General features: G+C 43.2%; 1 protein-coding gene across 1 annotated transcript in view; it reads right to left on the reverse strand.

The window, feature by feature from the left end:
- dnah9l (dynein, axonemal, heavy polypeptide 9 like) overlaps positions 1-25,689 on the reverse strand; it is a 563,466-nt gene that overhangs the window by 458,895 nt on the left and 78,882 nt on the right. The window contains exons 17-19 of the mRNA XM_068036275.1: positions 21,333-21,587; positions 3,557-3,723; positions 2,060-2,282 (exon numbers count right to left, since the gene is read on the reverse strand). Coding sequence (XP_067892376.1) covers positions 2,060-2,282; positions 3,557-3,723; positions 21,333-21,587 — 645 coding nt within the window. The remainder of the gene's footprint in view (positions 1-2,059; positions 2,283-3,556; positions 3,724-21,332; positions 21,588-25,689) is intronic.

The raw sequence follows: 25,689 nt of genomic DNA on the forward strand, positions 1-25,689 counted from the left end.
GCTGTAGATAATATGCAAAGCATTTTAAAATCTCCACCCTGATCAGCCTATTTGTTCTTTTAATTTTTTAACAGTTTGTTTTCCATGACCTTCTGTTCACATTGAGTTTCCTTTATTTGCCTCCTGACCACTTAGAATCATAGAATAGTTACAGCACAGAAGGAGGCCATTTGGCCCTTTGAGCCAAATGGCTCGCTGCAAGAATAATTTAGCTATTTGCACTCCCCTTCCCTGTCCCCGCAGCCCTGCGTTTTTTTTTCCCCTTCAGGTGCTTATCCAATTCCCTTTTGAAAGCCAGGATTTAATCTGCTTCCACCATCCTTTCAGCTATTGCTTTCCAGATCATAAGTACTCACTGTGAAGAAAAGCTTTTCATCATGTCACCTTAGATTCTTTTTCCAATCATTTTAAATCTGTGTCCTCTGTTTCTCAACTCTTCCACCAATGCGAACAGTCACTTACACTTTCTTTCCTAAATTTCCAATGTTTAAATTTCCTACAACACCCTCACTTGTTATTGCCAATCTCCCTCCTTTGTGACTGATGAATGAATATCCAGTGGGGGAATGGATTTATGTATTGGACAAAACACGTTCCTTTCACCTTTGAGAACTGGGTTTGAATCAAACAGTGAGATTCTTGAAGCCAATGGGCAACAGTCTTCTCTCTACTGGCAGAGTCATCCGAACTGAAAGGAGTTTGGGCAGCTCAGAATTAAGTTTCTAGTAGATGTGAATTCATTACACAATACCACCTATGAACCTACTTCAATTGATACCAAATAAGAATCGCAAAGAGAGGTCATAGGTTAATAAGTGTGCAGAATGGAAATCTCGGTGTTGCAAAAGAATGTGCTCTTGAAGACTGAGGTAGGATGAATTGTTTATGCAGTGCAGAGTAAATTCAGGGACGTGTATTTAAATCTTTGATGCAAATAGTGAGTGAGTGTTCCAGTTCCCCTGCACCGGCATCTTGGTTCTCACATCAAGGTAACAATAATTGTCTGCACTACTATCTAGTCTCCAGCAGGCCAAACTACCATTTCAAATGCTCTATAAACAGACCATTATTCATCCACTACTTTCATATACTTCACTTGTTTTACATTGCAATCTCCATGACAGGAGTTTATTCTACATCATAAAATATGACATGTTTGATCACTGGTTTTCACCAAATAGTTGTTGGAAACCACCTTCATCTCAGAGGATACCCATAACTTGGTAAATAGGTGCCCAGAACATGATCAAGAACACAAGAAATAGGAGCAGGAGTAGACCATATGGCCCATCGAGCCTGCTGCACTATTCAAAACGATCATGGCTGATCTTAGGATTCAACTCCACTTTCCTGCCTGCTCACCATATCCCTTGATTCCCTGAGAGACCAAACATCTGTCTATCCCAGCCTTAAATGTATTCAACGATGGAGCATCCACAACCTTCTGGGGTAGAGAATTCCAAAGATTCACAACTCTTTGAGTGAAGTAATTTTTCCTCATCTCAGTCCTAAATGATCAGCCCCTTATTCTGAGACTATGCCCCCCATGTTTTAGATTCCCCAATCATCAGAAATGATCTCTCAGTGTCTACCCTATCCAGCCCTTGTAGAACCTTATATGTTTCAATCAGTCAAAATACAAGAATACATGACATAAAAATGAGCTTATAACACTTGCACGTAACAATACCAACTCTATTAGGTGTCTAATAGACCAGCATACGTTCAGGAAGGACAATGTTATGTGATCCTGACTTAGGTGTATATGTTAGAATCCAGAATGAAAGAAAATAATATATTTGTATTGCCACATTATTTTGAAGAACAGAACCGGCTGGATGAATTCCTCACTCTAATTTTAAAATATTCTGGATATTTACTAATTTGAAAGTTGTAATGTACAAATTTAAAAGTTTTATGAAATAAAGCCTCAAAGGACCAAAGTTAAAAGAATTGTAGATGCTAAAATTAAAAGCAAAACAAATGCAATATTTAAATACAGTACCAAAAAAATTTCAATAGATACCAAAAATTATTGTTTCAACAAAAATGTATTTACTTCGAACTCTGCATAAACATATTCAGGAAGCTGCTGTCCATAGGTTTTTAGCAATTCTGCTGTTTCTTTCAGAGATTCAAAAGTATCATCTGCAGCCGATTGCCTGTCCCGGACTGCCATTAGGTGTGCCATGATTTGAACCAGTCCAACATAATCACCAGCCTTGACCTTCTTTGCAATGCCCTCTTCAGTTACAGCAATAAATGATACCAATTGATTTACACTGAAAAGACAAAGCACCAAAAATCTTCAAGAGTTAAGCTTCAGTATTATTAAAGTTGCAACCATATAGCTGGCTCCAGAGAAAGGCAACTCAGGTCCAGGTACAGAATTTCAATATACCAGATATTTCCCATTTATTCCTCTTTTGGGACAGGATTTTGGGTTTTGGGTCAGGACCCTGACATCCGGGTCAAATGGGGGTCCTGACTCCGCACTGTGTCAGGAACTATCACCCAGCAGTGATTTTCCCTGAATTGGCCAATTAGTGGCCAGAGGGAGTGCTCGCCATCCAATTAAGGACTGTTTGTGGGCTCTCAAAACTGGAGGGTCAATAGAAGGCCCTCCAGCACGGAAAGAGCTACAGCCTGCCTTTTCACGTAAGGCAGACAAAGGGCACCCCCATCTTGAGGCACTCTCTCAGCACTCTCAAAACTTTTACAATAAAAAATGGTTGCAGAAGAGGGATCAAGAGTAGTAGTGGAAAGGTAGAGCTGGATGACATCAACATACATGTGGAAGCTGACCCCAAGTCTGTGGATGATTCCACCAACCTGGCAGCAAGTAGTTGATGAGGTCAAGGATATACCCATGAAGATCTGTGCAGACAACTGTGCCAGATAGGAAGAGAAGTCATTGCTGGAGGCACTCTGGATTCAATCAGATAGGTATGAGTGGAACCAATCAAGGGCAGTCCAATGAGCTGGACAACAGAGCAGAAAGATAGTGTGGTTTACCATGTTAGAAGCTGCTATGTGGTCAAGTGGAATGACATAGGATAGTGCACTACAATAACAGTCATAGTGGATGCCATTTGGGACTTTGGTCAGGGCCATTTCAGTTCTGTGAGAGATTTAAACACAGAGTTGCAGAAAAGGTGGGCATGGATTCCAGAAACAGCAACATGTTCAAGGAATAAGAGAAGGGGAGGTTGAAGATGGGGCTGTCGTTTGTAAGGCCAGAGAAGTCAAGGATTTTTTCTTTGAGGGGGACAGGACCATGATGATGGCTGTCTTGAAAGAGAAGTTGTTACACCCAAGGAGCAGAACCAATGGCGGTAAGAAATATAGTACTTTTGCTTTGAGTTATGAGATATATTACTTCAGTAAATTTTATGTAATTTAGAGCTCAAAAGGTGGACACACATCTAGGCTTTAAAGATCCCTAAAATCTAGATTTCAATTCAGTTGGCTTTTACCTTGTGTCTATTTTGTCTCTTATAGCTTAAAAAAACATGATAAATTCGATTTAGAAACTAGTGCAATAGCATTTCCTTACCTATCAATCACATGGTTTAGAAGGTGTTCCTTAAACATCCAGCTCCATCGTTTAATTGTATTTAACAAAGATGATTTGAATGGTTTAATGCACACTTGAAACCATCCAAACGTGTGGACATCTTCAAATGCACTAACTTGGACATATAATGTTTCATAAAAATTGATCTAGAAAAAGGATAAAGTAATTTTAAAAATTATTTTTACAGGTTACCATTTTATTGCATACCTATAGTGACTTGTATTGCATCTTTACTGACGTATGTCTCAAGATTTATTTTCAGCTGTTTCAGACCCTAATTCATTCATTTCTTTAAGAACTGAAGTGTTTCATACACTCCGAGACCAGAATGAGTAATTTAGCAACGTTTTAAAGTAAAGTGGCCTATAACATGAGCTTATGCCTATTAAACATTAATTGAAGTAGTTTACTATGACATGGCACACAAAAAAGGTTTTGCTGAAATATTTAGTTGAATAAATGAAAATATATCTCCATGCTGTGTACAAAAAGTTCAAGAATATTCCCAAATTAATGAAATGTACACTGAACTTTTAATAAAAAATTGTAAAGATACTACTGGTTACAAGTTTAAGGTCTTGCCTGAAATTTTATCTTGGATACAGCAAATCTAATCACTCCAGTAAGTAGTCAAAGTGTCTTTTGTTTAGCAGCGTGTCATTACTACTCAATATGTAACTGCACAATAATATATGGTGGGGTGTAACAACAGTAGCCTTTGTAATTGGAACTAGAAATTGAGGGTGGGGGGGGTGCTAATTTTAACCTGCCAGGGTGGCCTGGTGTTGGTCCATGTTGGCATGTCGAAAAGCCAGCTGGAACCTGCCAACTTCCACATTTAATTCAAGCACATTTGGTAGCATGCAGGAAATCCTCATGGGACAGGCAGGTCTGCTGTTAACATATGCGAACAGGCAATTGAGAAGAAAAAGACTTGCATTTATACAGCGCTTTCACAACCACTGGATGTCCCAATGCACTATACAGCCAATGAAGCGCTTTTGAAGTGTAGTCACTGTTGTAACATAGGAAATGCAGCAGCCAATTTGTACACAGCAAGCTCCCACAAACAGCAATGTGATAATGGCCAGTTAATTTGTCTTTGTGATGTTGATTGAGGGATAAATATTGGCCAGGACACCAGGGATAACTCCTCTGTTCTTCTTTAAAATAGTGCCATCGATTGTTTACATCCACCTGAGAAAGCAAGCAGGGTTTCAGTTTAACTTCTCATCTGAAAGACAGCACCTCAAACAGTATAGCACTCCCTCAGTACTGCACTGTGGTGTCAGCCGTTATTTTTGTGCTCTGTGACAACCGCATGCCTCAGAGACAAGACCAACCCCAGATTTTGTCTTTAACTGTCAGCACATGAGTTTCTCGGGCTTTCTGGAACTTGCCAGGTTGAAAAGGTAAGAGGTTTGTGAGGATAAAGAGGCTGAGCAAATAACAGGCTAGAGAGCCTTAAAGTACGGAGATATGATAGCTGCTTTTGTGCCTAAGTGAAAGGCATTTGTTCTGAGGACTTGTTCTGAGAGTGTGTGTTCACTGCTTTAGAAGTGATTTCCAAGACTTTGGAGGCCATTTCTGTTCCCTTGGAGATTTTTGCCTCTGATCTACACTTCCCAGCTGTCAGCCTTCTCAGCAGCATGGGAGCCGCTTATGCAACTCTATCTTGTACCTCTGACGAGGAACAAGAGATGCAACACCAGGAGCAGCAGCACCCTTTTCCTCATTAACCTGCTGCTCCACAGGACAGAGAGAATAAGCAGGAGGTAATACCCGCCAACATAGGGTGTACAGGCAGAGGATGGATGAGCTTTCAGGACATGACAGAGCAACAGTGCCTCAGGAGGCTCAGACATCCATGGCAGGTCATTGCTGACATTTTCAGTCTCTTCAAAGAACTCCTTCCAAGTTGACTATGTGGGCATGCATTGCTAGAGGCAGTCAAGGTCATCACAGCCCTGAATTTCTTCCCCTCCAGCTTTTTCCAGGCATCAGCTGGTGATATCTGTAGAATCTCACATTCTGCTGTGCACAAGTGTATCTCCCAGGTGATGGATGCCATGTTTGCCAAGGCCACCAGGTATGGCCACTTCGCTATTGATGAGGTCAGTCAGAATGAGGGTTCCCTCGGATTTGGCTGGATTTCCACAGGTACAGGGATTCATCGATTATATCTATGTGACAATCAAGGTGCCCTCAGATAAACCAGCAGTATTTGTCAATAAAAAGGAATTCCACTCCATTAGTTTTTGGCTGATATGCAATCACCGAAAAATTATCATGCATGTCTGTGCATGATACCCCAGGAAGCTGCCATGATGCCTTCATTCCATGGCAGTCAACTCTCCCACAGATATTTGTGCCACCAACCAGAGTTAGCAGAAGGTTCCTTGAAGACAAGGGCTAGCCCTAAGGACATGGCTGATGACATCTGTGAGGAGCCATACCACTGACACCCAGGAAAATCAAAGCCACACGAGCACAAGAGTGGTCATTGAGCAAGCCATTGAGATGCTGATGATGCAATTCAGGTGCCTGGACAGATCTGGGGTTGCCCTTCAGTATGCACCAGCAAGGGTTTCCAGAATGATAGCGGTGTGCTGAACCTTGCACAACATAGTGCAGCAGAGAGGACCGGAGCTGCAAGGGGAGCAAGATGACCATCGCTCTGCATTTTTGGAAGAGGAGGAGCAACAGGAGGAAGTGGAGGAGGAGCCTGATCTAACAAGGGTAGCTGCAGTCACTCACTTAGTTACCCGGGATGCCCTGGATAGTCTCATTCAGGCACACTTCACTAATCTGAGGCAGTGCAGTTATCTGGCACACCAATGCTGAACTCAATGTGCACCCGCCCCCCCCCCACACCCCCCATCCCACCCCCAGCAACCAGGACAAAGCAGTTCCACAGTCAACAATCCATCACTCTCACTGGCACCCATTCCTCATCTTTTACTCTTGTCCTACCATATTCCGCAAGGCTGAAGGCCACATGGCATGCAGTAGACAACAATGGGGAGGGCAGGGCAATGGAGCTTTGAGATAAAGTTTATGTTTCATAAACATTGAACATATAAGTGACAGTTCAACACAATGTTAAACACCCAAGTAGTCCCCTTTGTGCAACTACAAATTCTCTTCCTTTTCATATTACAGCTACGTGGTGTTACCTGTGTAGCTTCAGCAGAGCTAGAGGCAGGCTGTTCAGTTCTCTGCTCTGACTGCTCAGATGCTCTTGGCCAACATCCTCTGGGTTTTAGAGTTCCCCACCAAAGACTGTCCAAACTGCACCTGTGCAGGGGCAGATTCAGCCCTCGGGACTGCAGTCAGCATGCAGGATTTGAGCAGAGTCCCCACTTCCATGTGCCCTTTCTCCATCTTCTCTCTCACGGCCTACCCGCACTTCTCTGCTAGCCAAAAGTTGGATATCACTTTGCCTCACTTCAGTGAGGCACTGAACAGCCAAGGCGAGGCTTTCCTCCATCCTGCTTAAGGTGGCAGTCTGAGTGTGCAGGCCATTGGTCAGGACCAGCATGTACTCATTGGCTGCTGCATCTGATGCTTTAAGCAGGAGGCCACTGTTTCCATGGAGGTGATCACAGTGCAAAGGCCAGAGACATCATGAAACTCATGGTAGCAACAGACTCCTCCAATCTCTCTGTAATTGAGCACAGTGCGTCTGAAAAGGCTAACAGAACACCACATGTTTTCTGGTGCTTCTCCAGAATAGTCCTCTTCATTGATGGCCCCCGAGGTTCAGCATCTAAGTCCAGCTAAAAAGAGCATGGAGGGTCCTGCACCCTCCGACGGGGACTCTCCACTTGCTCCTGCTCACTTTTGATGTGTGCCTCACCATGTGACAACCCAACTACCTGTTTTGGAGGCCCCACCAAGGTGTATGCATTTGAGCTGGTGGAGGGTGCACAAGTCGTTTGATGGTGCTTCTTCAGAATTCATGACCTCCTCAGAGGATGCTTTATCCTCCTCTGGCTCCAGCTTCTGAGGGACACTTGCAGGACCTGTGGGAAATGAAAGATATGGGGATGAATTTAGTTCTCCCCCCAGGCATCAGGGTCTGTGGCAGGGGAGGCCTGAAGATCACTCAGGAGGAGGCCCGACCCCGACCCCTACGCTGTGAGGGCCCGGCCCAATCTTCACGGAAGCAGTGAGGCCTCGTGGTGGCTCCCCTGCTGGTTGGTGACAGGCCCGGCATTTAAATATTTAAATCTATATGCAAACCTGAGTGAATTGCAAGCCTGCCTCTGGCTCCAGTCCGGTTGCAACTTTAGTGCCGCTGGCCGGCACTCCCACGCCTTCCAATCCCCATCCAGGCAATCGAGGCGCCACACTAGCTGGGAGGGAGGCGTAGGTCAGTTTTTCTGTGCAGAGGGGGGAAGCAGTGATTAGGGCTCTCATTGGTGGATGGGATAGTGCAAAGGGATAAAGTTTATAGTTTATACACTTTGAGGTGGGGGGGGGGGGCGGGTGCGGGATGGTCATTTGGAAAGGGAAAAGTGTTTTGGGCTGGAGAGGACAACCATTCAATTTTATGGTGATTTGGGGATGAGAGAGGACCAAAAGTACTGCTTGTAACTGTTCTTATTATTGTCTCCTCAAATATGCCCAACCAGGCTAAAGCGTGGTCGAGATGAATTCGAAGATTCGACAGGTACCGTTCCGCATCAGGTTTAACAGCATGACCGGACAAAGAACAGGTCAGTGTTCTGCTTTACGCCATGGGAGTCAGTGCAGATGACATCCTGACTACCCTGGGGATCGACAAAAAAGAAACTCCATACGACAAGGTGATTAAAGCTTGGTTACTTTCGGATCAGGAAAAATGTAATCGTGGAGAGAACCAAGTTCAACAGACTCACTCAAAAAGTCGGTGAAAGTATTGATTTGTTTATTAATGATCTGCATAAAGTAGCGGAGGATTGCAACTATGGGAGTCTGCGAGAGGAACTGATTTGGGACAGAATAGTAGTTGGGTTATAGACGAAACGCTGTCCAACAAGCTTCAGTCGAAAGAAGATTTGGCTTTGAAAAAAGCCATTTTATTGAGCAGGCCGGCAGAAGTACGAAAGAGTCATTGACTACTATTTTGGGGGGATCGGGGGAATCCAGCCTTGAAAATTCTAGAGTCAGTCGGTTCCATTCAGAAGGCAGAGAGTAATGGCACCAGAAAGCCTGAGCGGAGGGAAAGACACCTTCAGGCAGCAACACTGAATTGCAGTAAGTGTGGCCGGGAGCAGCACCGGCGGGAAAATTGCTCAGCCCAGGAAACTGAATGTTTCTGGTGCAAGAGAAAGGGACATTTTCAGCTGGTCTGTCGCAGCTGAAAACAAATGCTGCAGACTGGTATAAAGAAAGAGGAAATAAAAGGAGAAGTGCAAGGAAAAAACAAAGATTGCTGGGAAGCAGAAATTTTAGTGGGAGAAAATAAAACCACTTTCAAATTTGATACAGGAGCAGCAGTCTCTATCCTGTCTGATCAAACACCTTGGCTGAGGAAAGAAAGGCTTAGAAAAACCAACAAAAAATTATATGGGCCAGGAGGGATTCAGTTGAAAGTTGTGGGAGAAATACAGACAATCTTAACACACAGAAACGACACAATCCTGGAAACCCTATGTATTACAAGGAACCAAGCCTGTTTACTCCTTAATAAAAAAAAGCATGCCTAGCCTTACAGCTGTTATGAACGGTGGAAAAGATCAAGGACAGAGAGACAGCTCAGTGATTTTAGAGCAGAATTCCCCAAACTATTCAAGGGCTTAGAGAAATTAAAAACAGAGCACCATATTACCCTCAATAAAGAGGCAGAACCGGTATGTTGGTTCACACCGAGAAAGGTCCCACATCTGCTACTGGAAAAGGTAAAGAAGGAAATTGATGCCTTGCTAAACCAAGGAGCTAACTCCACAGTGACAAAACCCACTTGGTGGTGCTCTAGGATGGTCCCAGTAAGGAAACCAAACAGGTCTATTAGGATTTGTGTGGACCTTACCCGACTCAATAAAGCAGCAGAGAAAAATTCACCCAATGGCGTCAGTCGACGACAGCCTTGCCAAATTGGGAAAAAGCTCCATATTCTCAAAGTTGGACGCAAATAGCGGATTCTGGCAGTTGCCTTTAGATGAGGAGTCTAAATTGTTAACCACTTTTATCATGCCCTTCGGCAGATTGTGCTTCAACAGATTGCCATTCGGTATTGCGTATTGAGATATTCCAGCAGACGATGTCAACAATCCTAGAAGGCTTGGAGGGAATCATCAGCCACATGGATGATGTTCTGATTCATGGAGGAAACCATGAAGAGCATGATGCAAGTGTAAGTGTGGTATTACACAGATTACAAGAGGCAGGGCTCACATTAAATGACAAATGTGTATTCTCACAGTCAACAGTGAGGTTCCTTGGCCACATAATTGATGGATCTGGAATCGGGAGAGAGCTACAGAAGACGAAGGCAATAAAAAATTTCCCTGAGCCAAGGAATATAACAGATCTAGAGCGAATATAACAGATCTACCAAATCTAGCAACTATTAACGAGCCTCTATGACAAATGCTAAAGAACAGCAGTGCCTGGTGCTGGGGAGACGGCAAGAAAGATTCTTTAGGGAAGATCAAAGAAATGTTGACTTCACCAGCGGTTTTGGTACATTATAATCCGGAACTAGTGACCATTATTGCAGCAGACACATCATCAACAGGATTAGGTGCAGTCCTGATCCGGGTTCAAAAAGACGGACGACGCAGGCCAGTGTACTTTGCCTCTTGTTCGCTGTCAGAGACAGAACGAAGGTACGTAGTGATTGAAAAGGAAGCATTAGCAGCAACATGGGCCTGCAAATAATTCTCAGACTGTGTACTGGGCCTCAAGGTCAAGATCGAAACTGATCACAAGCCACTAGTAATGTTGCTTAATTCCAAGGAGTTAGCAAAATTACCCCCAAGAGTACAGAGATTTTGACTATGACTAATGAGATATGTTCAACAACTGAACATGTCCCAGGAAAGCATCAGGTGACACATTATCAAGAGCATCAAGTGATCTACCTGAACTGGGAGATGTCTCACTCCTGGAGGAAGTGGAAGTCTTTGCTTTAGCTATAACCAAAGATTTGCCGCAACTGCTCAAATTAGAGATCTACAGAAAGAGGACGAAGTCTGTGGAAATGTAATACAATTCTGCCAAGAAGGTTGGCCAGAATATATGCCGAATAACCCAATCCTGAGAAAGTATCATCAGCAATGAAGCCATCTTTCTTTTGTTGATGACTTACTACTCTACAATGAAAGACTAGTTATTCCAAGGGCTTTAAAATTAGACCTCCTAGAGAAACTACACCAAGGGCACCTAGGAATCACCAAGTATCGAGCAAGAGCTAGGAACTCAGTATAGTGACTGGGCAGTTCCAAGGAGTCTGAGGACATGATCTCCACGATCTATATGTGCTACTACCAGACAGGACTCTAGAGAGCTACTGATATCGTCTTTGTTTCCATCAAGGCCATGGGAGTGCTTAGGAATGGACCTGTTTGAATATAAAGGGAAGATTTTCAGCATTGTCGATTATTACTCTAGATGGGTTGAAGTCAAACCAATACAGGGCCAGAGTTCTGAAGCCATAATAAAGTCACTAAAATAAATTTTCACCACACAAGATATTCCAGATCTAGTGACCTCTGATAAAGGTCAAAATTTGTGAATGAGGCCTTCCAACAGTTTACAGAAATGTACGGGTTTGCCCTTGTTACGAGTTCACTGAGGTACCCCCAGGGCAATGGAGAAGCAGAGGGAGGTGTTCGAACTATGAAAATGCTACTGAAAAAGAACAAGGATTTTTAGCTAGCACTGTTAAATTACCAATCAATACCACTCTAGAACGGGTTGGCTCCATATGAGTTGCTAATGGGTAGGAGGTTGAGGACACAACTACCCACAGTTCCAAGCACCTTTCAGCTACGAGTCGGTGCTGAGGACTGGAGAAGGGTGAGGAAAAGAGAAGAGAAAGGTCATCTAAAATGGAAAATCATGACAGACGTTACAGAGCAAAAAACCAAACAGACCTAACACCTGGAGATTTGGTTTGGATCAAAGACCAGGGTCAATATGGAGAGTGATGGAGAACCTCTCCATAACCTTGATCCTACAAAGTCCAGATGGATCAAGGATGGATAAGGAGAAATAGAAGATCTTTGGCATTGGCATCTCCGAATAAAGATTGATGAAAGATGAAGAGAATCAGTTACCAGAGAGAGCTGATGAACTGGTGACACAACCAACAACAGATCACCCAGATGACAGTGAAGACAGAGAACATGCGTCATCTGGTAGTTGCACTCACACAGGAAAGTGAGGAAGAAGAACTGAAAAAAGGGAAACAAGGGATAGAAGAACACATTATGGCAGAGATGTGAGAACCCCACTGCGTTACAGGCCTGATGAATGAAGTCAGAGTCTTGTGGGGAGATGTAGTATAATGTACATAAACTGTTGCTAGGTAGATTATGTATATAGACCTTAAGCATCATCACAGAATGTGATATCACAAGTCTGTACCTCGTGTTGCTCAGTGTTCATGTAAGATGACTCCTGTAAATAAACTCATGTTACTTTGACCCAGAGTCTACTTTCCTCATTCAATGCTAATAGTACATTGACAAGATAGTACAACTAGGTCACTGGGAGACCCCAATCTCTCCATCTCCAATGGCCATGCATGGTGAGACTCTGCTTATCTCCAATACATCCTCGCAGCAGCAATCAGGGCCGCACTGACTGGCAGGCCACCTTGGTTCTCTGCCCTCTTCTCCTGCAAGGAAAAGGACAGCTACGTGTGTGAGAAGTGGAATGGTTTGAGAGGATGGAAGGACATTTGTGGACGGTCACTGTAAGGGATGGGTGTGACTTGACATTAAGATGAGGGTGAGTGTCAGTGGTGGCTGATCAGATGGAATTGTGCGGAGATGCCTCAAGCAAGAAGAATGGGTGCACGTGCAAGCTTGTGTTGTTCTGAGGAATATTGTGCAGAAGAAAGACTGGGAAAGTCAGAATGAGGGTATTTGCGCTTCAATGTGGCATGCCTCTCACATTTCCAGCCCTGATGAGGTCATTGAACCTCTTGAGGCACTGTATCTAGGAGCAAGGCACCACACTCCTGCTGCTCACCTCTGTCACTTCCAACCATGCTTGCTTGGTCTCCGAAGCTGCCTTCTTCCTCCCGTCCATAGAGAACAGAATTTTACCCTTACCACCTGCAGCATGATGTCCAGTGATGAGAACCATGGGGCAGCCTTCTCTTGTTGACACATCATCACTCCAGTAGCTGACTCTCTCCTGACAGTTACGGAATGCTTTCATTTTGACCCTTGCAGGGTCCCTTTAAATAATGAAGCTTCAACAGTCAAGTGCGGGTCATCATCAAGTCCGCTCGCTCTAATTGGTTGAGAAACCCAGAAGTAGGATGCTAATGCTGTGGCTCAGTTTAAAAGCCAATAACAAACCTGCTGCTCAAACCTCTGGGTTCCTGACAAGCTGTCGGTTTTCCCCACTGTAAGCAGGTCAAAACGTTAAAATTCAGCCCTTTGAGTTTCATGTGCTCCCATCTCTTTGAAATTGAAAAGTGAAGACTTGGTAAGATGAAGGCAGGTGCAAGCCATCGAGCTACTTTATTCCGCAGCAACTGAACATACAGAGCAACAATTATGATTGGACTTGCTTAATCCATAAAACATGTCTTCACGTAGTAATACAAAATCAATATTGTACACCTACCAAATCAGTGGGTCATTTTGCTTGACTTAAACAAAATAACTTCCAACTACAGTCCTGCATTCTAACCTTCTGACTGTGGCAAAAGCTTTCCCAGCAGTCTTTGCATTAAAAATCTGGCCATCAGTGAGTTTTTCTGTCTTTGTTTTTAATCTCCCTATGCTCACAAGTGCTCAGGACCAGAGATCTCCCGACACAATGGGTGTGAAATGTTTACTCATTATTAAGACAGGCTAACACATTGCTTATTGCTTACAGACTTTAGGGAAATAACTTCAATGCCTAGCCCATTAATATTTTAGTCACTTTTTATTTTAAACTTGCGTGAATACACTTTGCTTAAAAGAACTCCATTTCTTTCCAACTTATTTCTGCAGAAATAATTGGTCAAATAATCCCAAAACCTAACTACAGTATAGGATAATGAGAGCCACACACTGATCTAAGAAATTGTCAGTGTCACCTGCTTTATGTTAATCTGCATTAAAGAGTGCACAGGGCCATAAATGTATTTAAGAATAGAAAATCAGAGTTGTATTTTCCTAAATTACAGCTAAGGAAAAAAGGTGTAAATGAGGTTTGAAAATGTCAAAAAAGACAAAATTCAAAAGACAAAGATGTCAGACTATCAAAAATATTTTCTATATATTTACCAATGTTTGGAATAAATTTCAGCAATAATCACTTTACAATACAGGTTATCATGGCTACATTTTTGTTCACATTCTCAACAAAACCAGTGAATTATAAGAGGCTTATACATGAAGAATGCCCACTTGGGCAATGTACTGAAGAGCTGTTATAGTCCAGGAATCATACTGCAGCAAGAATCAGCACATTCAGGAAAGGACAAAATTGGAAGAGAAAACCAGCATCATCGTAGAGCCTGGTCAGATATTCTCGCTACCTGGACAGGTAATATCTGGGGGCTCCAAATTTATAATGTTTTGCAGCATTGACAACCTCAAGAAGAATAGAAGTTAAACAAAAAAGATAATTTTCACCAGGGGTTCTCAACCAGGGATCTGCCAAAAATAACCAAGGAATGTGTAGAAAAAAAAAGATTGATGTGATAATAGACCAATCAGAATTGGAGCTGGGACAAGCAGCGGTCACATTTCCCGTCAATCAAGGAATGCTGTCCAATGAGAGTAAATCATAGCCAGGGTCTCTGTTTTCAACAGGTGTTGGTTGAAGTGTGGAGAGAGAGGAAAAAAGTAAGCTAGTCTGTGCATGAGGCAACAACGGTGGTTGGTGTTTGAATGCAGCACACCGAGGGAGACTTGGAGGAGGGAGAGATGTTTGTAAGATCATTAAAGGCATTGAAAAAGTTAACCTAGAATATTACATTAAATTAAGCTGTAGGAATAGAACTAGACCACACAGTCCTTTTTTAAAAATTCGTCCATGGGATGTGGACATTGCTGGCAAGGCCAGCATTTGTTGCCCATCCCTATTTTCCCTTCAGAAAGTGGTGGTGAGCCAATTTCTTGAACCACTTGCAATCCATGATGTGTAGATACATCCAGAGTGCAGCCCATATCAGGAATTTGTTCTTTACACAAGAAATTATCTACATATGGAAAATGCTTCCAGTTAGAGTAATGGAGGCAATATTCCAGAATCATTTCAGAAATAATTGGATGATGCAAATGAAGAACATTAGGATCTCTCTGGATGGATGACTAAAGATGAGCTGAACAGCCTTCCTCATCTGTAGTTACCTTATCAATAAGAGGGTCTTGTTAGTAATGGTTAAACAACAACAACATTATATTTATATAGTGCCTTTAATGTCATAAAGTGTCCCAAGGCACTTCACATAAGCATTACAAGACAAAATATGATACTGAGTCATGTAAGGATATATTAGGGCAGAGGACCAAAAGCTTGGTCAAAGAGGTAGGTTTTAAGAAGTATCCTAAAAGAAAAAAAAGCAAGGTAGAGCGGCGGAGAGGTTTAGGGAGGGAATGCCAGAGTTTAGGGCCGAAACAGCTAAAATCAGGAATGCTCAAGAGGCCAGAATTAGAGGAGCACAGATATCTCGAGATTGTAGGGCTGCAGGAGATTACAGAGAGAGGGAGGGTCAAGGCCATGGAGGGATTTAAAAACAAGGATGAGAAATTTTAAATCGAGGTTTAAGCCAGAGGCAATTTAGGTCAAAAAGCACAGGGGTGATGGGTGAACGGGACTTGGTGCAAGATAAGACACGTGCAGCAGAGTTTTGAATGAGTTCAGGTTTACAGAGGGTAGAATGTGGAAGACTGGCCAGGAGTGCATTAGAATTGTCAAGTCTGGAGGTAATAAAGGCATGGGTGAGGATTTCAGCAGCAGAAGAGCTGAGGCAGGGCAGAGTTGGGCGATGTTATGGAGGTGGAAATAGGCTGTCTTAGTGATGCCATGGATATGTAGTTGATAGCTCACCTCAGAGTCAAAAATGATTAAGAGGTTGTGAACAGTCTGGTTCAGCCTCAGACGGTTGCCTGTGAGAGGGATGGAGTTGGTATCAAGGGAACGGAGTTTGTGGGAGGGACCAAAGACAAGGGACAGGAGTTTTCAGAGGCAGCATGGATCCCGCCACTGGAGCCAAAAGTAAGGGGTGACCCCATGATGACGTGAAACAGGACCTTCGGCTGCATTTTACATGTGGCAGTCATTAAGTGGTTGCTGCCAGGACTGCCGTCCAATTAAGGATGATGATGTGCCCCATAGAGCTGCCGGCCCAATAAGAGGACCAGCAGCTCAGCAGCCTCAGTCGCGTCACTGGAATAGTGGCCACTGATTGGGCTGCACCTGGAGGATGAGGGCACATCAAGGATGTGTGCCCTCAACGTAAGGTAAGTTGGGTCTGGGGGTGCCAGGGCCAGTCAGGCAGGCTCTGGCAAGGCTGTGGACCTGGGTCGCTGAGGTAAGGCGGCATTAATGCTGTGGAAGCACTCAATGCTTCCAGGGAGCCCCTTCATGGGCCAAAGAGCACCCAAAAAAGGATACCCCGCCCTCCCCACTGGGCCTGTTCCCACCTCCACTAGTGGCAGGCAGAGGACCCCCCCCCCCCCCCCCCACCACCTGCCACTAGTGGAGGTGGGAACAGGTGCTTAATTGGCCACTTATGAGGCTGAATTGGGCTCCATGCGAGTGGGCCATCTGCCATCCGACACTGTCCCATGTCCTTTTGCCAGCCTTCCCACCTTGAGCCCATCCACAAAGGCCCCATAAAATTCTGGCCAATGGCTTCCATCTTTCCAATATTTAATTGAAGGAAATTTCTGCTCAACCAGCACTAGCTGTCGGACAAGCAGTCCAATAATTTAGTGAGAGTAGATGAGTTGAGAGAGGTGGTGGTGAGATAGAACTGATGTTGTCATTGTACATATGAAAACTGACCCTGTGCTTTCAGGTGATGCTGCTGAAGGGCAGCAGGTAGATGAGAAAAAGGAGTAGGCAAGGATATATCCTTGGGGGGACACCAGAGATAACTGTGTGGAAATGGGAAGAGAAGACATTGATGACGATTCTCTGGCTACAATTAGATAAATAAGAATGGAACCAGGTGAGTACAGTTGCACAAAGCTGGATGACGGTGGAGAGACATTGGAGTCATTCCAGACCCCCATTACCCTCTGGGTAAAAAAAGCTTCTTCTTGATTCTCCTTTAATCCATCAATTACTTTAAATCTATAACCCCTGGTTATTTACCTCTCTGCTCATGGAAATAGATCCTTCCTATCTCAGTCCCTCATAATTTTATACAATTCAATTAAACCTCCCCTCAGCCTCCTCTGTTCCAAAGAAAATAAACCCAGCCTATCCAATCTTTCCTCAGAGCTAACATTGTCCATTGCTGCTAACATCCTCGTAAATCTCTTCTCTAGTGCAATTACATCCTTCCTGCAATGTGGTGACCAGAACTGTATATAGTGCTCTAGCTGCGATCTAACTTGTATTTTACACAGTTCTAGTGTAATCTCCCTGCTCTTAGGCCTCGGCCAATAAAGGAAAGTATCCCATATGCCTTCTTGTCCACCTTATGTTCCTGTCCTGCTACCTTTAGGGATCTGTCGACATATACATCTTGGTCTCGCTGTTCCTCTACACTTTTCAGAATTCTACCATGTATTGTGTATTTCTTGCCTCGTTTGTCCTCCCTAAATGAATGACCTTACACTTCTCTGGATTGAATTCCATTTGCCACTTTTCTGCCCACCTGACCAGTCCATTGATTTCTTTCTGCTGTCTACAGCTTTTTCCTCACTATCAAACACACAGCCAATTTTCATATCATCTGCAAACTTCTTAATCATGCCTCCTACATTTAAGTCTAAATCAGCGATATATACCACAAACAGCAAGGGACCTAGTGCTGAGCTCTGCAGAACCCAACTGGAAACAGCCTTCTCGTCACAAAAATACCTGTCAACCATAACCCTATGCTTCCTGCCATTGAGACAATTTTGGATGCAAGTTTTACCTTCGCTTGGATCCCATGAGCTTTAAATTTACTGATCAGTTTGCCATGTGGGACCTTGTCTAAAGCTTTGCTAAAATCCACGTAGACTACCTTAAATGCTCTATCTTCATCAACCCTCCTTGTTACCTCCTCAAAAAATTCAATCAAGTTAGGCAGGCATGACCATCCCTTAATAAATCCATGCTGACCTTGATTAATCCATGCCTCTCTAAGTGACAATTTATACTGTCTCTCAGAATTTTTCCCAATAATTTGCCCACCACCAAGGCTAGGCTGACTGGCCTGTAATTACTCAGGCTATCCCTGATCCCTTTTAAACAATGGTACAATGTTAGCAGTGCTCCAGTCTTCTGGTACCACACCTCTAGCCAGAGAGGATTGGATAATGATGGTCACAGCCTCCATTATTTCTTCCCTCACTTCCCTTAGCAGCCTGGGATACATTTCATCCAGGCCTGGTGATTTATCCAATTTCAAGAATGCTAAACACCTTAATATTTTCTCCCTCACTATGCTTATCCCATCCAATATTTCACACTCCTCCTCCTTAACTACAATGTCTGCTTCAACCCTCTCTTTTGTGAAAACAAATGCAAAGTATTCATTAAGAACCATGTCCACATCTTGCACCTCTACATACCTTTTAGGTCTCTAATTGCCCCTAACCTTTCCTTAGTCATCCTCCTGCTCTTTATATACTTATAAAACATCTTTGGGTTTTCCTTAATTTACTTGCCAATATTTTTTCATGCCCCCTCTTTGCTCTCCTAATTTCCTTTTTAATCTCACCCCTGCACTTTCCATACTCCTCTAGGCTTTCTGTGCTATTAAGCTGTTGGCATCTGATGTAAGCTTTCTTTTTTTTTGCCTTATCTTACTCTGTATGCTCCTTGACATCCAGGTGGGTCTAGATTTGAGAGTCCAAACCATTTTCTTTCTGAACCCTCTCCAGCTTCTCCTTGAGGGCCTCCCACTGCTCTGACACTGACTTACCTTGAAGTAGCTGTTTCCATTTTACTTTTGCCAAATCACATCTCAGCTTAATAAAATTTGTCTTTTCAAATGTAAAACATTTACTCTTGGTCTACATTTATCCTTTTCCATAATTACTCTCAACGTAATTGAATTATGATCACCACCACTAAAATGCTCTCCCACTGACACCCCAGGTGCCCAGATTCATTCCCTAAAACCAAGCCCAGTACTGCCCCTTCTCTTTTTGGGGTTGCTGCATACTGGCTAAAAAAAGTTCTCCTGGATACATTTTAAGAATTCTGTGCCCTCTGTACCTTTTACACTGAATTTATCCCAGTTAACATTAGGATAGTTGAAATTCCCTACTATTACTGCCCTGTTGTTTTTGAACCTTTCAGCAATTTGACTACATATTTGCTCTTCTATCTCCCTCTGGTTGTTTGCAGGTCTGTAGCATAATTTGCAGCAGCATAATTGACCTTTTTTTTGTTCCTCAATTCAACTCATATGGCTTTATTTGAAGATCTTTCTAGCATATCATCCCTTCTCACAGCTTTAATTGTTTCTTCAACCAAAATGGTGACCATCCCCTCCTTTTTTTATCCCCCTCTCTATCCCATCTAAAAACTCTGTAACCAGGAATGTTGAGCTGCCATTCCTGCCCTTCCTTAAGCTACATTTCTGTAATAGCTATGATAGCGTACTATCATGTGTCTATCTGTGCCCTTAGCTCATCTGCCTTATTCACTAGACAGCTAGCAATTGTGTCAAAGGCTGCAGACAGATTGAGAAGGATGTGGAAGGATAGTTTTCTTTTGTCACAGTCACGTAGGATGTAATTTGTGACTTTAATAAGAGCCATTTTGGTACTGTGGCAGGGCAGAAACGTGACTGAAGGGATTCAAATGTGGAGTTCCAGGAAATATGGACACAAATTTGGGAGGCAACAGATGACCATGGAGAGAAAAGGGAGGTTGGATATGGGGCAGGTGTTTGCAAGGATGGAGGTGTCAAAGGTTGTTTTTTTGAGGAGAGGGGTGATGAAGGCAGATTTGAAAGAGAGAGGAACAGAGCCTGAGGAGAGAGAACTGTTCATAATGCCAGCTAACGTGGGAGCAAGTCACAGTATACATAGGGCTGAATTTTACCCTCAGCGGACAGGAGAGCGAACCCGCCTCCACCTGGCCTGGGGAACTGGACTGCATTTTGCAGTCCCCAGGCCTTTAATTGGTCTCAGACAAGACTTCCATCTCACTGAAGCAGGCAGTCCCACCTAATGAAGCTGCCGGCCAAACAGCAGGCCAGCAGCTCTCTGTCCCAGCAATGCCACCGGGAGCAGTGGCCACTGCTGGGACTGCAACCCAGCTGAAGACAGAAGATTTGGGCAGCCCTGGAGAACCAGTAAGTTTTTGGGGCCTCACCGGGAGCAATCGGTGAGGCCCAGTGAGGCAGAGGTGGTCGATTAGGGGGACGGGGAGTGTGTTGGGGATGGTTGGGGCATTGGGGATGGCCCTCCGTCGGGCACAGGGTGCCTGATCATGAGGGTCACAACCCCACCCCCAGGCCATCAGAAAGCCGGCTGCTTTTGTCAGACGACTTCTCTCAGGCCTGGGCCACCCAATTAGCCAAGGGTAAAATACCCGTGGTGGCGGGCGGAGGCCCTTAAGTGGCCGTTAACCTGCAAGTTCCCCTTCAAGTCACACACCATCCTGACTTGGAACTATATCGCCGTTCCTTCACTGTCGCTGGAACTCCCTTCCTAACAGCACTGTGGGTGTATCTACCCCACATGGACTGCAGCGGTTCAAGAAGGCAGCTCACGCCACCTTCTCAAGGGCAATTAGGGATGGGCAATAAATACTGGTCTGGCCAGTGATGCCCACATCCCATGAATGAATAAAAAAAAACTTAAGGGCCTTGATTGGCCTGGGGCGGGCGGGCCATTTGTCGCCGCCGCCGCCCTGCCTAAAGTGGCAGTGGAGGCGGTGGCCGGTTGGGAAGAGCCCCCTGAGCCTCTTGCTCCATTTTACGCCACCCCCCCCACCACATTTCCACTCTTTGGGAGGGGATTTAAAATTCAGCACATAGTGTTTATGTTTTAGTATTGTTAAAAATGAATATTGAATGTAATTTTACAATTTAAGTTTTCTCTTCATTTTGAAAGCTATTTGTCCATTCCATTTCAGATTGGTGGTTGCAACATACCATTCTCCAACTGAGAGAATTTGCAAGTGATTTCCCCCATACTTCTGTATTTCTGCAAGTTGACCATCCAATAGTACCTCCTTCCGGCTGGGAAAGTTGGCAGCTATTTGCCATTTCCTCAGGTATGGCTGAAATTATGAACTCACAGGAAGAACTATGTAGTCAGTTCTGTGTCTTACGTTTTCATGGCATAGAACACCAATGCAGCAAAGTTATGCCTTTTGTTCATTGCTGATGAATTGTAAAGAGCTAAAACATCCAACACAACTGGGAAAGATGGGGAACAAATGAGCAAACTTTTATGATAACTTATCTTACCTGCTCTCTGTACTGCGCCAGCTGTGGAGGACATTTTGGAAGTCCACCGTCTGCTTGACCCTCCAGCTCTTCTGAAGTAAGGGAGAGACCATAAAGGAGAAACTGCCTCATGAAATCTACTTTGTCATTCATCCATAGATAACTATATTTGTCAAATGAAGTTTGGTATTTTTTTGCTTTGTCAATAACTCTTTTCACTCTGTCCATGATCTCTTGACGCATCTCTGCCAAATTGCTCATTTTATCCACTTCTTGCTGTATGCAGAAATTAAAACATATTCAACCTTTTGCTACAAATTGGTAAAGAACAAATGAGTGTTTTGGCTTGCACAAATCTATTTTGCTAGCCAAATTTCATTTGTCAAAGTTTCACAAGATGCATTTAATATTAGGTAAATATAACAAATTATTCAAGCTAACCCTGGATTGAACAAATGGATAAATGTGATAAACTTTGAAAATAAACTGAATTTATCAATAAAAAAAATTGAATATGAACACATTGCAAAAACAAAATATCAGTTCGGATGAAGGAAACCCTTCAGCTCCTTTAATCGCATACTTCCAGAATACTATTCTACTATCTTCACATTACAGGAACTGTTTAAAATTTCAGTATCTTGGCCTACTACCCTCCCTGACAACCCATCCCAGTTATAGATCGGCATTACCTTCATCAAAGTACTATTTTGGCTTGATTTCTGTATCCTATTAGGTATTTTCTTTTCTTTTACAAGGTCCCCTCAGACATCTCTCAAGCCTGGACAGCCTTAGCTTTTCTTTTTGCCCTTCGGATGTAATACTAGCAAGGCAGTATTTATTGCCTGTCCTTAGTTGCCTTGGGGGGATTAAGAGTTACTATGTAGTTAATTCTTAATACTCAATGTGCGATGCTACCCGAGGGCATTAAAAGGCAGCCACATAGTGACAGTTAATGCCCTCGTGGGTGGTATCTTCACATCCCTCTAGGACATTAGTGAACCAGTAATGGGTTTATGACAAAACTACAGCTTTCATGATTATTTTTTGGTTCTACCCCACATCTTACCAGATAATTTTTAATTCAATTTCACAACTTGCCATAAGATTTGAACCCACACCTGGACTAGTTGTTATTCTAGTACGATAACCATTCAGCTATTGTACTCAGGGTAAAATCTATAAAATTGAGAAACTGCCACTGCTCAGCTCTACACTGCCTATGGTTTCATTGTTGCACAGTGACTAGAACTACATGCAGCCTGATTGTGACACTGTACAGCTTCAGTATAATCTCTGAGGGTCTGAACATAACTGATGTAGCAATATAACCAAGAATCTTATTTGCTTTTTGTTTTGCCTCAATTTTCTTTGCATATGGTGGGGGACGAATCAATTAACGCTCTTAGCAATCTTTTAACATTTTCTAAGTGCTAATATATCCATGGAGTACATGTCCCTTCCCTTTGTACTTCGAACATGCATTACCTTATGTTTATCTGCATTGAACTTCATGTACCATTGATGATCCAAGATACAAACCTTGTTGAGCTCTATTTGTAAAATCCTGGCTGCCTCCTTTGAGTGAGAATTCCACTAACTTGGCATCACCTAAAAATGTAACTACCTTGAAATTCCAGAATATTTACATATACCAAAAACAGGTGGGATAGCAGCAAAAACCCTTGGGACACTCAATATCATCCTGCATTGCAAACCAGCTCCCATTATAGCAATTCTCTGTTTCTCTCTCTTTAGCCAGTTTGTAAGGATTTATTTAGAAGCCAAGTTAAACACAGAATGTAGCATTCTCCATAAATTCTGTTTGTCACTGCATCAGAAAAGTGCATGTGGTTGCTCAGACAAAATCTAACAATTCTAAAGTTGTGCTGCTTGTTACTTATTATGTATTTTCTTGCACTCTTCCATCTTGTTTCTGATTAGTGATTCCATTAATTTTCTTTTTATTGTAGTTAAGCTACTAGATCTGGAATTGTCTCCGTATCCTTCTTGAATATGGCAACTACTAATTGCCCATTTCTAGCCTGCTGGATTCTCCCCATTAATTATTGCCTTCCTCAAAGCAACGGTCACTGCTTCACAAATCTCCTTTGTCTAAGTACCTTCGAGTATAAAGGATTTTATTAGTTTTCAGTTCCTTCATCCTCTGCAAAATCTCCACTTCACTAATCCAGAATCCTGGGCCCACACAATGAGGGTTTAATGTTTAATGTAAGCCTGGATTTTCCTCCAGTTTATCGCTCTTTCTTTCTGATAGCTTCATGTTAGATAGTGGAGGAAATTGGGGCAAGGATGCCTGGTAATGAAACCCCCACTGTAAAAAATAGCTGTTGCAATTTTCCTTCACACACAATATGACAACTCGCTGGAGGCAAATGGAATCTCATTACATATTGATGTCTAAAGCTTGATTTCCCTCCCCTACCGCTTGTGGCTTAACTAAAAAAAAAAAATCAATCACTGTAGAAAACGTATTGCTGGTTATTAGGTGGTATCAAATAGGCAGAGGCAATTATAAAGGTTCATTTTTTCAGGTTACTGTATTTGCTCAAACTTCACTGCTAAAAAATTATTTTTGTTGCTTTACTGGAGCTTCTTCCACATCAATTTTCCTACTCATTTTAGCACTCATGGTTGCAGAGAATTTCGTCTGGGACGTTCAGCAATAATGCACAAGACATAATGCTTTTTCCATTAGAGATTCCGTGTAGCTTTGACGAGGAAGTACTACACAGTACAATTCAGATAGTACAGGCTCATCAGGCAGTATCAGAGGTAACTGGCACTTACTCATAGGTATCTATGCCTCCTATTTTTACAGACCCAGGCAGTCATATCTTAATCTCTCCCAAAAAATATGCTGTGGCTTTCTTGTGGGGCTAGAGAATGCTGTGTCATCTGTTTACTCTGGACCTGGACCTCTATTTCCACCAGAACAGTACTGCCAGCATCAGTAGAAGTCACCATGTTGCTCAACATCCATTCACCAGGTTCCTTTCAGGTTGCATCAGAGGACATATACAATAGCCAGTTCAGCTGTCTACTTATGTATTAAACAAGTGACAGATGAATTTGTTTCATAAACTACACAGTTAATTCTCTTTCCAATGGGCCAGGCATAACACTTACCTACCTGCAGATTACCACCTGCCTCCCTTCCCCAGCTGATAGTATTGCTCCTCCATGTTGAATACCACTTGGAAGAAGAACTGAGGGTAGCAAAGGCACAGAATGTACTGAGTGGGGGATTTCAATGTCCATCATCATGAGTGGCTTGGCAGCATCATCACTGACCAAGCCCCAAAGGCCATATCTGCCAGACTGGGCCTGTGGCAGATGGTAATAAAAGCAACATGAAGGAAAAACCTACTTGATCTCAGCCTCATCAATCTACCTGTCACAGATGCATCTGCCACAATAGTATTGATAGGAATGACCACTGCACAATCCTTGTGGAGATGAAATCCCATTCTTCACACTGAAGACACCATCCATCGTGTTGTGTGGCACAATCACTGTGCTAAATGGAATTGATGCAGAACAGATCTAGCAGCTCAAAACTCGGATTCCACAAGGCGCTGTGGGCCATCAGCAACAGTGGAATTGTATTCAACCACAATCTGTAACCTTATGGCCCAGCATATCCCTCACTCTACCATTACCATCAAGCCAGGGGAACAACCCTGGTTCAATGAGGAGTGCAGGAGGGCATACCAGGAGCAGCACCAGGCAGACCTAAAAATGAGATGCCAACCTGGTGAAGCTACAACACAGGACTACATGCATGCTAAATAGAGGAAGCAGCATGTGATAGACAAGAGCTAAAGCAATCCCACAACCAATGGATCAGATCAAAGCTCTGCAGTTCTGCTACATCCAGACATGAATGGGGATGGACAATTAAACAACTAAGAAGAGAAGGAGGCTGCACAAACATTCCCATCCTCAATGATTACGAAGCCCAGCACATCAATGCAAAGAACAAGGCTGAAGCATTTGCAACCACCTTCAGCCAAAAGTGCTGAGTGGATGATCAATCTTGGCCTCCTTCTAAGTTCCCCAGCATCACAGCTGCCAGTCTTTAGCCAAATCGATTCACTGCATGCATTATCAAGAAGCGGCTGAAGGTATTGGATAATGCAAAGGCTATGGGTCCTGACAGCATCCAGAGTATAATATTGATGACTTGTGCTGCAGAACTAGCCGTGCCCCTAGTCAAGCTGTTTCAGTACAGCTACAACACTGGCATCTAACCGACAATATGGAGAATTATCCAGGTTGGTCTTGTCCACAAAAAAGCCGACAAATCCAATCCAGCCAATTCTTGCCCTATCAGTGTATTCTCAATTATCAGTAA

The sequence above is a fragment of the Heterodontus francisci genome, chromosome 7, assembly GCF_036365525.1.
Source record: "Heterodontus francisci isolate sHetFra1 chromosome 7, sHetFra1.hap1, whole genome shotgun sequence".
Taxonomy (NCBI): Eukaryota; Metazoa; Chordata; class Chondrichthyes; order Heterodontiformes; family Heterodontidae; genus Heterodontus; species Heterodontus francisci.